Genomic DNA, 16674 nt, shown 5'->3' with positions numbered 1-16674 from the left:
TAAGAGGAATTTTCACCAAACTCCTGAAGTGCAGGGAGATCTAGACCCATGCTGGTCTTGAACCATGCCTTCTTTCCAGTGAAAAAGGGATAGCTGGTGGTATCTCTGCCACTCAGGCTGTGAATAAAGGGCAGGGCACGACACTGTGCGAGTCCAAGGGCTGAGACCATGTGATGGATAGGAAGATATGCATCCTGCTCTGTTCTCACCCACAGCTCTGGAAGGTCTACTCTAGGAGGTGGGTGGCAGCATGATATAGATGCCTATATCATGCTGCCGCCATGGGAAGGCAGTCCCCTGTCCATCTACAGAGCCAGCCTGGCCTATATCAATGGACAAGGCAATATCATGTAGCTGTATCAAAGGCTGCCAAAAAAACTGTTCATGTGCGAAGAAGGGAATTGCATGCTACTTGGGGTGTCGTTGCCAAGGACTGGAGACAAGATGCAGCAGGATAGGTACACATGACAGTGATAGTGACTAGCAATTATTTGCATTATAATGCAGCCTGTTTTAATCATGTGTTCATTATAATTTCCCTGAAGCTGAAGTTGTTGGAAAGCATGTGCATGTCTATGTGTGAAAGACCCAAAAAGGCAGTTGCATTCATTTCATTGAGATAATCTCTCTCTTTTTTATTAATTTTTTAAATAAAAAAATAATTTCTAAGATACATTGTTTTGGTCTCTGATTTTATCTGAAGTCATTGCTACAACTACATACAGTAGAATCGGACAGGACATATAATATCTCGTTTACAGCCATTTTGACAACATGCAAACTCAAGAATAATACAGGTATAAGTCCCTTCTGTGCCATAAATCTTAGCAAATGGATTCATATTGCTTGTATTTGCAAAAGCAGTCAACAATCATGGTAGAAATTATGTTAAAGCTCTATTTTGGGAGTCCACCATCTTGCAAATATGCACAATAAAGGTCCAGACACACCCAATAATAAAATTAGCTATTCCATTGAGTCTCCCATGGTCAGACACCATGAAATAGACACCAAGTTTGCATTTCTAGCTCATCTGGTTCAGAAGTTAGAGCCAAATCTATTTTCTGGGCGCTTATATTATGGAGGCCATGTTATGGCGGCCATATTGGATTTCATGGAAACTTGCAATACAAAAAATGTTCATATGTATACCATTGATCAACCTGTGAAGTTTCGTGGAAATATCCCTCAGTTTAAATTTCTTCCCTATTCACCCCCCATTAAAACTAATAGGGGCTAATATTGAGGCGGCCATATTGGAACTTTTCCGAACAAATTGACCGGGTTGTCCATATAGGTTGTGATCCTACTGGGTCATAGATAATATTTCTGGTGGACAACCTTTTATGTCGGGGCAAATGCAGGTTTCCTAAAAAAAGGCTGGTTTGCCCCCTGGGTAATACAAGGTTTCCACCCGACAACAACGATACGTGATGTTTAATCATGGTTATAGACAGAGGAAAGGGAGTATGCTCTGGTCCCATGAGGGGGAGGAGGGGAAATTGCTTTTAACCGCTTCACCCAGCAGTTCAAGTGGGCGACCCTGAGGGTCAAAAAGGTGTCCTTTTTCGGCCTCAATCTGCCACAGCCGCTGCCGCCCACAGTAATATTACTGATAATCCCAGAATGTACAGGTCTGTAGGTGTCTCTCTCTCTCTCTCTCTCTCTCTCTCTCTCTGTGTCTCTCTCTGTGTATGTCTGTGTGTCTCTCTCTCTGTGCACATACGCGCACGTGTGGGTTATATATCGTCGTTGTCAGGTGGAAACCTTGTATGTCCAAAAGCGTTCGTTTTGTATTTATCATTAAAAAAATAAAATAAACTAGTGAAATCAGCCGATCTACAAGCACTGTGTGTTTGTAGATCTGCTGTTTTCACTCGTTTTGTGCCACGGCCTTGTATGATGAAGCAGGGTAGGGCTTAGCTTAAAACGCACACATTTGAAACTTGGAGATACGAGGTTTCTGCCCAGCAGTGACAATATACTGTATACAAATATACGTGATTAATCAACAAACAAAAAAACGTTGTCAAAGTAGATCTGATCATCTGCACAGAAAACATTAAGCTTCAAGGACAAGTACTGTGGATCAGCAGCCGAATGATCACTTTTACCTGTACTCTGGTACTATTGGCACCTTTCTCAACAAGGTTACAAGGTGTGTACTGTGTACCTTCACCTGCTACGCCCCCCCCCCCCCCTCTCCACCCCTCCAGCAAACCTATCTGTTATTCCAATCTACCACGATCGCCCTGTAAAACACGAAACGGAAACGTTGGGAGGAAAAGACGTTTGATAACACACCCTTCTCTCGTCACGAGAATGAACTGCAATGACTGCCAATATGCAGGAAGCTTGTTACTTCCTTCCAAGAAGTTATGTTGACCTGGCTGGCACTTGGAAGTGCTTTTTTTACTACACGATCACAGGTGGGGTGGAACGGCGGCTCCCAGACTCGCGGTCTCGCGCACACACACACAACAGACCTTCAGTATGAGAAATCTAATTGAAGCCTGTGTATTCCAACTCAGTCATGGTCTAAATCAGTGGTTCTCAGTTCTCAAGCGTTTTGGGCTTCAGTACCCCTTTTCCTGATCATAATTAATCCAAGTACCCCCTTTAAACAACATTTTGACTAGAAAATACTGACATCAAAAGTCCAGTTTTTATCTCAATATGTAAAAGTAAATACCGGTAGCCTGTTTTCTATTCAGTAACAGTAAAACATCTTACTTACCTAAAAGCTTTACAGAGCAGCACATTCAGATACATTTGTCAATGTTGTATCATTAAACATATACATTTTTCTATTTTCCAATTTCTCTGCGTACCCCTAGGGGTACGCAGAGATGGGTCCCAAACAGCGGGTTGGGACCCATTTGTGGGTCACGGACCAAACACCCACATACATAAAATATTATAATAATAAAGTTGTGAAAATAGACGATCTACAAGCTCGCAACGTGCTGCGTTGTGCGCTTGTAGATCTGCTATTTTCACTAGTTTGGGACCCACTGGTCTAAATGAGGTCAAAATGAAAATCGTGAGAGCAATATTCTTTTAAAGAGGTGGTGCCGTAGTATTTGTACTTTTTTCTGTTTTGTATGAGTCTATACCAAGTACAGTCAATACAGTATCAGTACAACTAACTTCCTCTACTCGTGATGTCATGATTCTTGATACACAGACCCATTATCATTTTAAGTACATTTTCTTTTGATAGCTTGTAAAGCAACTGATGTCGTGGTCTGTAGATATGACCTAGTACACTATGTAAATATGTGAGGTTGTCCCTTATCAGCAGCCCTGCCTTTAAGACCTTTGAGGACAGTGAATGGAGTTGTGCAATCCCGAGGTTGGTGATGATGTCACAAACTGGGACGTTAAGCTGCTGCAAAGCACCTGGTGCTATTTGTGAGACTTTCCTCTAATATCTCTGCTGTTGGGACTCCTACAATGACACCTTGACACGACAGGAGCTTCTAATCCTGGCCACGGCATGAGCCAGCGCTTACTTTAGAGTGGAACACTTTAAAAAAAAGAACACCCTGATAACTACTGCTATTAACTAACCACTGGGACTCGGGGAGTACCAGGAGTCAACTTGCTTAAACCCATTTAGAACGGGTACATATTATTGTGTATCATTATTTTATGCTTTAACTATTGAAAAACAGCAGATATACAAGCTCGCAGCGCTTGTAGATCTGCCATTTTTGAAAAATCGTGAAAATTAGAATTTTGACCCGATTCTATAAGTGTCTTTTGAATCCTTCTAAGATTTTTTGAAAAACCTAGGTTTCTATATGTCAGCAATCTGGCTCACTTAAATGGAGCTCAGTTGGTCTGTTCTTGAGAGACTACTATGTCAGTGGTTCTCAAACCTTACGTCAGTGGTTCTCAAACCTTTTCATGTGAAGGACCCCCCAAAATGATATTTATTTGGCCACGGACCCCCCCCCCCCCCCCAAGCAAAATTTGAGTTACAAACGTTCGCTTTGAAAATACATATATTCAAAGATTTGCACACATTTTCACGACTTTTTCAAAAATAGCAGATCTACAAGCTTGCAGCGCGGCACTCGGTGCTGCGCTGTGAGCTTGTATATCTGCTATTTTTCACTGGTTAAAGCATTCAATAATTATAGGCCTAAATGGGTTAAGGAATATTCCACTTTCAAAATAACTTGGTCATTTTACCGTCTAAACAGGCCTTTGTGAACACCCTGGACAGTTTTTAATTCGCTTTATTCAATATTAAAGGGGTTATGCCACCTTAAGGGTTACTGTCACCTTAAGAAATTATATTAAAAACAAGTTAATATTTGTTTGATGTCATTGTGGGAATGCACGATAAGCCAATCAAATTAATTAATTGACTGTTACTTACTGTATGTCTGCACAATGTACATTTTCTTCCCATCGCCCGCAGGCTCGCTCTCACAGTCACAGCCCTCACAACTTCTATGCTCCCACAGGGCTAGCTAGCTGGGCTAGCACTAAAGCTAACCAGCTAAAGACACACATTTATATATAAATCTGTGGCTATAAAAATTATATTTCCGGTGGTTACTGGTTGTTACTTCCCCATTGTTCATGGGAATATGCTTGTTTATGTTTATTCATGGAAATGGAAAACACGATGTTTTCACTGAGTTGGGCAGCTGCGCTCGAACTCATCCTCGAAATGCGTGCGGCTGGCCAGTATAGATGTGACGTTCGCGAACGAATCAAGTCTTTTGAACGGCTCTTTGAAATGAACGATATGATTCGGTTCACAGTAGGGAGCCGTTCCTTTCTAATGAACAGTGGTGGGAAAAGTACTCAATTTCAGAGATCCAGCTCACTTCAAATAGCCATAAATCCCATATCTGCTGACCAGGCTGTCTCCTGTCTGTCTCTCTACTCCTCCGAGTGGAGGGGGCTGCGCTACGGGGGATGGGATCATTTGATTCAGAGATTTCAGACCGTTTTAAAAAAGACCACGTGACCTACTGTATCCTACTGTATCATACTATTATAATTTTGGGGCGTGGCAGGACCCCTTTAAGATATTTGATATGTTGTCTGTTGTCTGGCCCCGTTACAGATTTTGTCCAAAAATCATGCAGATCGGTACACAGTATCTCTGTAGCCATTAAACGAAACGGGTATTTCTTACATTGATGCGCCTACATATTATCATGCAAGCACCAGTTACTTTCCATCCCTCATATACTGTGTGCACAGTGCACATCCCATAATCCACACACTGCACATCATTTCAGAGCTCATATCTTTGAACGGGTAAGGACTAGTTCCTATAAAAAACCCATTGTAACTTCAAACTCTATTGATAGATTCATAAAAAACAACCAGCTTTTTTTCTGGTGACTCATACTGTCCCCCTAATACGTGTGCTGGCAGGTTTTTTTTCTTTCTTTTTTTCATTTTTTTTTTAAATACTTTTTTGGGAAAATGGAAAAAAATGTAATACAATAAAAAAATAAGAGAAAATAAATGAAAAAAATAAATGAAAAAAGTTAAAACAGCCAGCTCACGTATTAGGAGGGTAGTACGAGTAAACAGAAAAAAGAATGGTGTTTTCAATGACTTTATCAGTTAAAATGGAGTTTGAAGTTACAATGGGTTTGTATAGGAATGGTCTGATTCCTGAATGTGTCTGATAAAACGAATATCAAATATCTAAATACTGAATCAAGCAACTTAAAATCTGTCCAGGGTGTTATAATGGTTAAGTAATTATGTGTTCCAGGTCTTTTAAGGGCAGCCTAAAGGTGGTTGCACACTGCTGCGTTTTTCAGGCCGAATATCGGACTGAATTTCGGAGAACGCAAGTAAAAAAATCAACCTCACGTTATGTCAGTCACGTTTGCACACTGCCGCCCGTTTCGCGCACCACTCTGTCCCTTGCTCTCTCTATCTCTCTCTCTCTCTCCTTGCCCTGAAAAACGCTTTTCGCAACGAAAAACGCAGCAGTGTGCAACCACCTTTAGGGCAGTTTTTATCAGTTTAACCATAGCCAAATTGAAACCCATGTAACCCATGCTTTTATCACCACTTGTTTGGCTTACTGTAATTCTCTATATCTGGGGCTGCCCCAGTCCACCATCTCCGGTTTACAAATAGCACAAAATGCTGCTGCCAGACTCATTACTGGAACAAGGAAACTGCAACATATTACCCCTGCGCTGGTACAACTGCACTGGTCGCCAGTCAAATTTAGAATTGAGTTTAAAACTTGCTCTTTGTTTTAAAAGCTCTCAACGGGCTAGGCTAGCCCCCCTCTTACATCTCCGATCTGATAAATTATCCCCCTGCCACCAGGTTACTTAGATCATCCACCCAGAAACTAATTTCAGTTCCCACTTCAAACCTCATAACGAAAGGTGATCAGGCTTTCTCCGTAACTGCACCTATACATTGGAATAATATCCCTCTCCACATAAAGGTTAGCCCCACTATTGAAATCCAAATTGAAGACCCACCTTTTTAACCATTGCTTTAAACATACAGTAGTTTGAGGTTATGTTTGGTTATCATTTTGTTTGTATTGGTTTGGTTTATTTTCCAACTATGTTATATGCCTGTATAATTGCTTTGTCAAGGTCTACTTGTTTTTGTCTCTGTAAAGCACTTTGGGTCAACTGCTGTTGTTTTTAAATGTATATATGCAATATAAATACATTTGACTTGACTTAACTAAATGAAAAATGCATATCAAATTGGTGGTCATTCAAATAAAATAAATTGAGAATCACAAACGTCAGGGAAAACACTGGTATGGATCTTGGCTGCACAGATGACGGCAATCTGTCGTACTCTTCCATGATATACAGGATGGCAGACATCGCAGTGCAGCTTAGTCACAGAGAGATTTATCAATGGACCAAGACACAACACCTGGCTCACCCTTCAACACGGCGACGGCGGGTCTCTTGTCCTTTTGCTAAACTGGCCGTCTTGACTCGTAGGCCCTGAACTTTTAACATGTTTGTGACGGCACGCCGCGGTGTACACCACGACACCGTTCACCTCTTGGAAGTCTCACGACGAGTGTTATCTATGAAAACCCAGGTCTTTGTTGTCGTTACCGACAAGCCAAGTGGGCAGACTCACAGGGCTGGCAAGAATCAACAGGATTAAGGCGATTGAGCCAGAGGGCAAAACAGCGGAAAAGACTGAAAGTGTGTGTGTGTGTGTGTGTGTGTGTGTGTGTGTGTGTGTGTGTGTGTGTGTGTGTGTGTGTGTGTGTGCACGCACCTGACAAGTTATCATCATGTGCTTTTTTCACACATCAAACACTTCCATAATCTTCTAATCTTCCAATTTGCTACATTACAGTTCATAAGCCTATGGCAGTTGTTGCCAAGGGCTTTCACGTCATCTAGTTTGTCTGACAGGCCACCGTTGTTGAACCCCAACTGTCATGGTCATCGCATCCATGTCTAGCCTGGCATGGCTAGACATTGTGTTTTGGCATTGGCAGATTCGTCTGGTTTTAAAGATAATCCAGGTCATGGAGTGCATATATATGGTGCTGACGGGACGCGTCTACGTCTGCCACGGCTCCACATTCGGACATGCCTGACTTATCGTGACATCGCCGAGAGGAGACGAGCACCTTAGCCGACGGTATAAAGGACACGGCATCCTCAGAGAGCAGCCAGATGCAGCATCTCCGACAGCACTCTACTCAACACAAGGATATGCATGTAGGACACTAGACACACCCAACGCAGGACAACAGGACGGGACGAGACGGGACAGACGATCTTCAGGACTCTACCTTCAGGACTATCCATAGACCATTCTACCTTCACTCCAGAGGGCCACATTGCATATTTGTACGTCCTACTTTGTCATATCTCATACAAAAGAAGCAAAAATAGCAGATCTACAAGCTCAAAACGCATCGCAGTTTTTTGCCTCTTTTGAATTGGAATCCTGAATTATGTTTTTTATTTTTTTATTGGAATCCTGAAATGTAACATTTTGATCCAATTCCAAATGCATTTAGTTATATACTCATGTTAACTTCATGAACCTAAATACAAATACGATGGACATAAAAAAATACTTTTTAATACTACTATACTAGTCATTAAGCTACTAATATAGGCTGACGGAATTATTCATGTTTGGAATTGTAACAGCTGAAATCAATAATATATCAGTATTCCGATATTAACCTGCAGGCCGCAACAAGTCAAGGTGGGGGCCACATATGACCTCCGGGCCTCCAGTTGCCCATGTATGCCACAGGCACAGACCTTCAGGACATGCATCATCAGGAACCCCCAGTAGGGACGGGACGATATGAACATCATGGGCCGCTATGCTCGATAACAAGCTTGATAAGCCCAAAGCTTACCGGGTACTCAATAAATCTGTTATCTGGTTATCGAGCTACCCTTGTTTAGGGCTCCAACCCTACACATGACCCATCCAAACTATTAGGAGAAGTGGGCAGCCATTCCCTGGTGCGCAGGTCCTAACCCCAGCTTCAAGGCATGTGTGTGTGTCTCAACGTTTGGATGTGCTGATGAGGGCAATCTGTTGTACCCGTCTATGATAGACGGTTACTATAGCAGACATTGCAGTGCAGATTAGTCACCAAGGGATTTATCAGTGGACCAAGACACAACACCAGGCTTCACCCTTCAACACGGTGGGTCAAGCTGGCCGTCTAACTCGTTGGGACGTGATGACGCATGATTGTGACGGCACACCAACGGTGTACACAACACCGTTCACCTCTTGGAAGTCTCACGGGTGTTATCTATGAAAACCCAGGTCTTTGTTGTCGTTACCGACAAGCCAAGTGGGCAGACTCACAGGGCTGGCAAGAATCAACAGGATTAAGGCGATTCAGCCGGAGGCAAAACAGCGGAAAAAGTATTTTCCGCTGTCTAGTGTATGTGTCTGTGTGTGTCTGACTCTGCCTACGTTATCATGTGCTTTTCAGGTATCAAAACTTTCATAACCTTCTAATTTGCTACATTATGCAATACAATTCATAGCCTATGGCAGTTGTTACGAAGGGCTTTCACATCATTTAGTTTGTCCGACTGGTCACCATTGTTGAGCCCTAATTGTCATGGTCAATTCATTACATCCATGTCCTGGACTGCACATAATCAGGGTTCCCCGATAGTTTTGGATTAAATGCCTAAATCAAAAATCGTTAAGTAGGCCAACTTTATAACACACATGACCCATCTTAACTATTAGGAGAAGTGGACAGCCTTTCGCGATGCGAAGCGTTGCGAGCTTGTAGATAGCTATTTTCAGAGCTGAGATCTGAGTGCAACCAAACATAGAATTCCTTTTTTTTCCTACTGGATCTCCTCTCCACTAGACCCCTACCTACAGAAACTTAACCTAACATTTTAGTCTAGTTTTTATTTGTTGACGAAATTGTCAGAAGTCTAATTCATTTTCGCTATCATAGCTTCGTTTTTATTTAGTTTTCATCAGGGGAAACAAAGGTATTCGATATAACATTTTTCGTCAACAAAATTAACACTGCCCAACATGCCTTTTGGTGTAGGAGGAACATCATATGAACACAGTGAGAACATGTAGACTCCAGTCCACATGTCAACAGAAAGACACCACCAGGCGGGACCTCGTTGCTGTGAGGCTAAACAGCACTGACCACCAGTCGTGTAAAGTAAATAAGTACATGTACTGTAATTAAGTACAATATTGAGGTATTTGTACTTTACTTGAGTACTCGACTACAATTATATGAAAACTTTAGTTACTAGTTACTTTGTAGATATATATACTTACAGTATATACATTTGACATTTGAAAATAGCCGATCTACAAGATCAGTCATGTTCAAACGATATGTATACATTTGAAAACTGGTGCATTCTGTATAAAGTATTTGGTACTTTAAGTAGATTTTGATGCCAATACTTTTGTACTTTTACTCAAGTACATTTAGCGTTTCGGACTTTACTTGTAACATAGTCTAGAATGTGTATACATAGCAGTATTGATACTTTTACTTTTTCCACCACTGCCAAGTGCCAACACCCGAGCCACCGTGCCAAGTTTACTGGACCTAGGTGGGGGAGGGGTAATTACCTCTAAGTGTTTAACCCAGTGGAGGGCTACTCACAGGGACGTGCTGGCCATTGGGAAAAGCGGGACAACTCCCGAACGGCCGGTCCAGGCCGGCCATTAGGAAAAATAAAAAAATAATGTCGGCCTTCGTTCCATTTTGGGGGTTGGGCGGCTAACAAAGTAAAGTGTCACTGTCGGGCAGAAACCTTGTATCTCCAAGTTTCAAATGTATACATTTTTTCGCAAAGCAAAGCCCTGCTTCATCATACAAGGCCGTTTAAATCATTTTTAAAATGATAAATACAAAACAAACGGTTTTGGACATACAAGTTTCCACCCGGCAACGACAAAATATAACTCATGTACAGTAATTGGCCCACTGGCTTGTCACTTGTTATGATCTGAAATGGCAAATCTTAGTAGCAGCAGCGCTATAGAGGGAGATCTCTCTCTATAGCACGCAATGAGGGCTTCTCCGACTCTTTTTCCCAGGCTGAATCAGGGGCCCAGCACGTCCCTGGCTGCTCAGATGGGTCAGATGAGTGCACAGGGTTTGGAGGTGTCAGGGGTTAAGTGTCTTTCCTCCAAAGACACTTAAACACACACTGAGCCGAAGGGGTCGAGGCCGGCGACCTTCCCGATCTCCAGATGGACGCTTCAAACAGCTCAGCTACGGCTGTCCCTCGTTATCATTTTGTACCAGCAGTGCTAACCAGTTAACAGGGAATAGGCCTGTTACAATTATTACATAATCGTCGAATCGCATTTATTTGACATAGTCGCATTTATTTGATGTACTCGCAATTATTTTGCCATAATCATAATCGTTTCAGCTCTTCGGAGCTGGCCGGGTGTATGGAGAACCGTAAAGATTGGAGACTCCGATGGAAGCTTGTCTGAGGACGACCGAGAGAGATGTTGAAAAATGTTCATATATTTTCAAAGATTTTCAAAAACAGTGGAAATACCCGATCTACACGTCTTAGTCTGCTCTTTTCCCTGTCTACACCAAACCTCTTTGCCGGAAATAGCCGTTCTACACGTTATGGGCTTGCAGATCTGCTATTTTTGGCCAAAGTTCTCAGAATATGGACACTAGTATTCAAGTAGTTAATATAAAAAAGGGGAAAAAAAGGTTAATCACTCAGTTTTGGAAAGACCCCCTGTAGTAACTCTGAGGACCCCCTAGGGGTCCCGGACCCCCTGCTCTAGGGGGGAGTGGAGGTTTGGTTCCTGGCTCGATCCCCACATGCTCCTGGCTGCGTTCCCAAGTGTCCTTGAACAAGACACTGAGCACCACCCGATGAGCAGGTTGATGCCTTGTAGGGATCACCATTATCATTTATCGTTATAAAAAAACACTCACGACAATCGAATTGTGGAGATTTAAATTTATCGTGAAAATATCCTCTGTCATGCACGGGGATGAATTCACCTTTTATTTGCCGAGCTGCATAGCTGGTACCACTTAAACTCTTAAAGCCTCTATAATTGGTAAAACGGACCTGTAAAATAGCCGATCTACAAGCTTACAACGCGTGGCAAAAGCGACGCGTTGTGAGCTTGTAGATATACTGATATCTTTTGGCAAATGTTTCGCCCCAGGATAATAGGATGTTGGGGATATTTTGATTATCGCGGTAATATCGTAAATCAATATTATTTTGGTCACAATATTTGTGACATGACATTTTCATATCGTCCAATCCCTAATGCTTTGTACTACTGGTGTATGAATGTGTGTGTGTGTGTGTGTGTGTGTGTGTGTGTGTGTGTGTGTGTGTGTGTGTGTGTGTGTGTGTGTGTGTGTGAGAGAGAAAGAGAGAATGAAGTGGACATAGTGAAGAGCTTCGGATGAAAGGCACTATACAGAGGCACCATACCAGTACTGGTCATTACTGGGCATGGTGATTTCTTGCTCATACAGAGAGTACAGTTTGTCTTTGAAGAGACTCTTGTAATGCTTGTCTTCTTGCCCTCTCAATCATCCATACATGAGTGTTTACAACGCAGACGGCCCGTAGAGATACGGACGGATGACAAAGTTTGTTTGTGTGTGGTGCGAGATTGCTGCGAAGAGCAAGCTATAGCTTAGACAAAGTACAGTATGTACACAGTAACAAATCGTCGTTGTCGGGTGGAAACCTTGTATCTCCAAGTTTCAAATGTGTACGTTCTTCCGCAAAGTAAAGCCCTGCTTCATCCTACAAGGTCGTCGCACAAAAGTAGTGAAAACGACTGATCTACAAGCACACAACGCTTCGCGGTGCAAGGCGTTGTGTGCTTGTAGATCGGCGGTTTTGGACATACAAGGTTTTCACCCGACAATGACGAAATGGACCCTTGTGCGTCCATTTTGTTCCGTTTGTACACTTTGCAAATTAACACTGAACTGGAATGTTTAAGTGCATAAGGTTCCACTCAACGTTCTTATGTTTCGCATTGTTCCAGCATTTGAATCTGGAATCCTAGAGTGTGTTGTTGGCAGTTATGGATGAGCTGCAACGATAGCAGTGTGTGTACATATTGACACGAGTGTTGCCATATTTGTATTGCAGACACGTGAGTTACGGAAATTTGCACGGTGCTAGTTATAAGGACATCGATTAGAGGCGGAAAGGATCTGCCGATGTGACCGCCTCGATGGAAATCAGTCAGAGGTCACGTAAAACAACTAGCGATGTATATCGTCGTTGTCCGAAGAAAACCTTGTATGTCCAAAACATTTCATTTGTAATTTATCATTTTAAAAATGATTTAAACTAGTGAAAACAGCCGATCTACAAGCACACAACGCCTCGCACCGCGAGGCGTTGTGTGCTTGTAGATCTGCTGTTTTCACTACTTTTGTGCGATGGCCTTGTATGATGAAGCAGGGCTTTACTTTGCCAAAGAACGTACAAATTTGAAACTTGGAGATACGAGGTTTCCACCAGACAACGACGATATGCACCATGAAGCATAATGTTATAAAAGTATATGCCCCATATTAATTGGACCCCTTGCAAATTCAAAGACGCTCACTATGCTTGCGATTAAAACACCATTTCAATTATCTTTATGGCTACATGCTTATACGCCTGCTGTCCACATGTCTTACTGACTTGTGACCAGGCTTCTTTTCCAGGGAATCTTGTGTTCTAGCTCTGTATTACAAGCCTTTGTTTGTTGTTTACATGTCAGCACTTCAGTTGTAAAAATGTCAAGTCATCTGTTTGTCCTTTGGAAACGAAGTACAGTAGTAGTGCACAGGTCTGGTGGTTCTTCCATGGTAATTTGAGAGCCCTGGTTTAAACTGTAGCTCTCACCTTAACTTCAACTCCATTGCTGCCAACGTCCTCAGGACACAAACATGCTTTCAGCTTCACTCTTACATCTTGTCAGATACTTTATTAGCTGTGTGTGTGTGTGTGTAACTATGTTAACCAGTAACCAGTATAACAACATCATGCTGGAGCCGACTGCCTTTGGTAAAGACTGGTAGTAGTGTGGTTGCTTAACCCTGGTTTTTGACATTATCGAAACGAAGCGGATAAAAGCGCTAAACTTTTTTTGAGGCTTCTTTAGGACCTAACGATGGATTTTAGCCTTGGGTACCAAACTTTATTTTGAAGTTTACCCATAGAATTATCCATATCAAGTTGGGCTCCCATCGACTTTCTATACAGGAGGAAAATACCCAGAAAAAGAAAATCTGCTTTAAGTAGGATGTGAGGGGTCTAACTAGGGGTTTGTCATGATTCTGAATCCATTGCAAGCTTTTGTTTTGCACAAAAAACTTCACTTGGGCAAGAAATGGCCCCCCAAAACACCCAAAAAACTGAAAAATGATGACTAAACCATCGTTTTGTGGGGCCATTTCTAGCCCAATGAAAGTTTTTCATTGGGCTAAAGTTCTTCATTGACCCCTCACATCCTACTTAAAGCAGATTTTTTTTCAGGTCATAAAGAAGCCTCAAAAAAGGTTTGGTGCTTTTATCCGCTTCGATACTTTTGGTAAGCCAACCCACTATAGCCTGTTGGATGCTGTCAAGTACATTTCAAAGCTCTGTTCTAGTTGCCTAAACTGTCCAGTGGCTCAGGGGTAGAGTGGCCGGATGGTTTTCAGTTCGATCCCGGGCTACCCCAGTGTTGCAGTGTCCTTGAGCAAGACTCTGAACCCCTAATTACTCCTGGTGTGCTGGTTGGTGCCTTGCATGGTTTCCTCTGCCATCAGTGTAATGTGTGTAAATGGGTGAATGTAATCAAATACAGGTCAAATACTCTTGGCTAATCATTTCTCTGAGTGCTTTTTAATGTTTACTTTGAGCTTCTGAGACTACAGTTTCGGCAGAGGTATACACCTTATTTGCCTGTGCAAAAATGATGACAGCCACTTAGTTAGTTAGTAGAAGTGGGGGAGCCACTCAGAGATGTGGACTTCTTAATTTCAAGGACCATCATAACTCTCAAGAGTTTAAAATGGAATGGTTTGGGCCAATTATTACATAATCGTCTAATCGCAAATTATTTCCACTATCAATGTTCTTTTTAAAGTATAAAGTTGTCAAATATGTCAGTCATTTCTTTGTATATTTAGGTTATGTGTCATATCTGCCATGTGCAACTTCAAAGCCTAAAAGCCAAACAGAAATGTAATTGTCAACGACAAAAACACAATTAAAATTACTAATCAATTATTTGAGGGACAATTAATCGTCATGTAAAATGACATAATCGTGACAGCCCTCCAGAGGGGATCGTTAAAACTGATCCCAACTGATGGTTAGTGACAGAACGTCATCGACACTCACTGAGCGGCTGGGTGGGGATGTTGAGCACCGTCTCATCCGCGTTGTCGGCGTCTGACGTCTTGTCCGCGTCCTCGCCGCTGTGCTCCGTCCCCCTCTCCCTCCTCTCCTTGTGGCTGGACCTGCGGCGGTGCCGTCTCCTGCGCTGGTAGCTCTTGGGAACGTGCACGCCGATGTAGACCGTGTGGTGACCTGCGACACAGCGAGCAACAACAACGTAAGGCAGGGTTAGGGTTCAACGTTTTCAGGCCAAGGACCCCTTAGTTGAGAGAGGGATGAAGCAGGGACCCCCACAACCCGTTCATAGATTCCATATAGTTTCATTGTTTGACAGCACAATCATCAGTGTATTTTGGATTTATGTCAATTTGTGTTTTCAGATATTATCCACTTGAACCGTCAACACTTAATAAACTTGACCTTTCACTCTGTACTTAGTCTGCTCTTTTTCACCTCTACACCAAACCTCTTTGCCGAAAATAGCCGATCTACAAGCTCACAACGCCTCGCAGCGCAAGGTGTTGTGAGCGTGTAGATCTGCTATTTTTGGCTAAAGTTCTCTGAATATGGATGCTAGGGTTCAAGTGGTTAATATAAAAAAAATATATATATCACTCAAAGATTTGGAGGACCCCCTGTGGTAACTCTGAGGACCTCCTAGGGGTCCCGAACCCCCTGTTGAAGATGCCTGACGTAAGGAATGGAGGTCAGATTGCATGTTAACCACAAGGAAATGACATTAATCCCCTCTGCATTGCCGGTAATCCACTGGCATCAGCATGTTGAAGAAATGTACAAGACAGTTGAGTGTTGTCAGTCATCAGCGGAGGGAACTCGATCCTGGATGACAACAAACGTCAACCGTGCTCGTCAGAGTCTGTGTGTGTGTGTGTGTGTGTGTGTGTGTGTGTGTGTGTGTGTGTGTGTGTGTGTGTGTGTGTGTGTGTGTGTGTGTGTGTGTGTGTGTGTGTGTGTGTGTGTGTGTGTGCACTACAGTTTGCATTACTACACAGCACATTCCTGAGTGTTTAAAAAGGTGCTGTCGTTAAAGGCCCAGTTCACCTCTGGACAACAAGATCTTAAATTTATTATTTTTTGTGTTCAATCTGTGTTTTTAGATATTTTAGTATTTCAGCATGCAATAACTGGTCATATGCAATAACTGGTCATAGAGTTTTAAGTACAGTTTGTTTCATCCATTTGTGGCTTTTACAGTCAAATGAGACTCATCTAGGATTGTGTTGATCGTGTCCCAAACAACAATAAAATAAGATCTGGTTGTCCCAGAGGTGAGGTCAAAGTGGGGTCCGGGGACCCCCAGGGGGGGTCATTGAGGAGGTTGGTCCACGTGGTCCCCAGCAAAAGTAGTTAACCCATTAATTAAGACCTGAGGCAGATTATACAAATGCCTTCTAAAATCGGCAGTTCTCATGCTTTCCAGATTTTTTTCTAAATGTACAAAAATAGCAGCTGTCAGAAGCTCACAGCGGGGGGTCTGAGGCCAAATACATATCAATCTGGGGGTCCTTGATATGAATAATTGTAATCCACTATAAGTGATATTTGTTTTGGTTAAAAACAAACAGTTTATTATTCACCACTTGAACCCTAGTCTGGGGCTATTTATTCACCATAAATATTCTGTCACAACACGTCGCCCCGGGCTATCATCGTGACAGGCTTTTTTCAATGAAGAGATTTGGTGTTGATATAGCACATATACAAGCTCACAGCGCAGCACCGAGTGCCGCGATGCGAGCTTGTAGATCTGCCAATTTTGAAAAATGTGTGCAAATCTTTGAAC

At 42.5% G+C, this 16674-nt stretch overlaps 1 protein-coding gene across 1 annotated transcript in view; it reads right to left on the bottom strand.

The window, feature by feature from the left end:
- LOC308298950 (electrogenic sodium bicarbonate cotransporter 1-like) overlaps positions 1-16674 on the bottom strand; it is a 101812-nt gene that overhangs the window by 57015 nt on the left and 28123 nt on the right. Inside the window, exon 3 of the mRNA XM_080742648.1 lies at positions 14874-15062. Within this exon, the coding sequence (XP_080598774.1) occupies positions 14874-15062 (189 nt within the window). The remainder of the gene's footprint in view (positions 1-14873; positions 15063-16674) is intronic.

Source organism: Nannobrachium achirus (assembly GCF_963921795.1).
Source record: "Nannobrachium achirus genome assembly, chromosome: 15".
Lineage (NCBI taxonomy): Eukaryota > Metazoa > Chordata > Actinopteri > Myctophiformes > Myctophidae > Nannobrachium > Nannobrachium achirus.
Note: the sequence above shows the minus strand (reverse complement) of the source record. Positions and strands in the feature narration are given on the sequence as shown.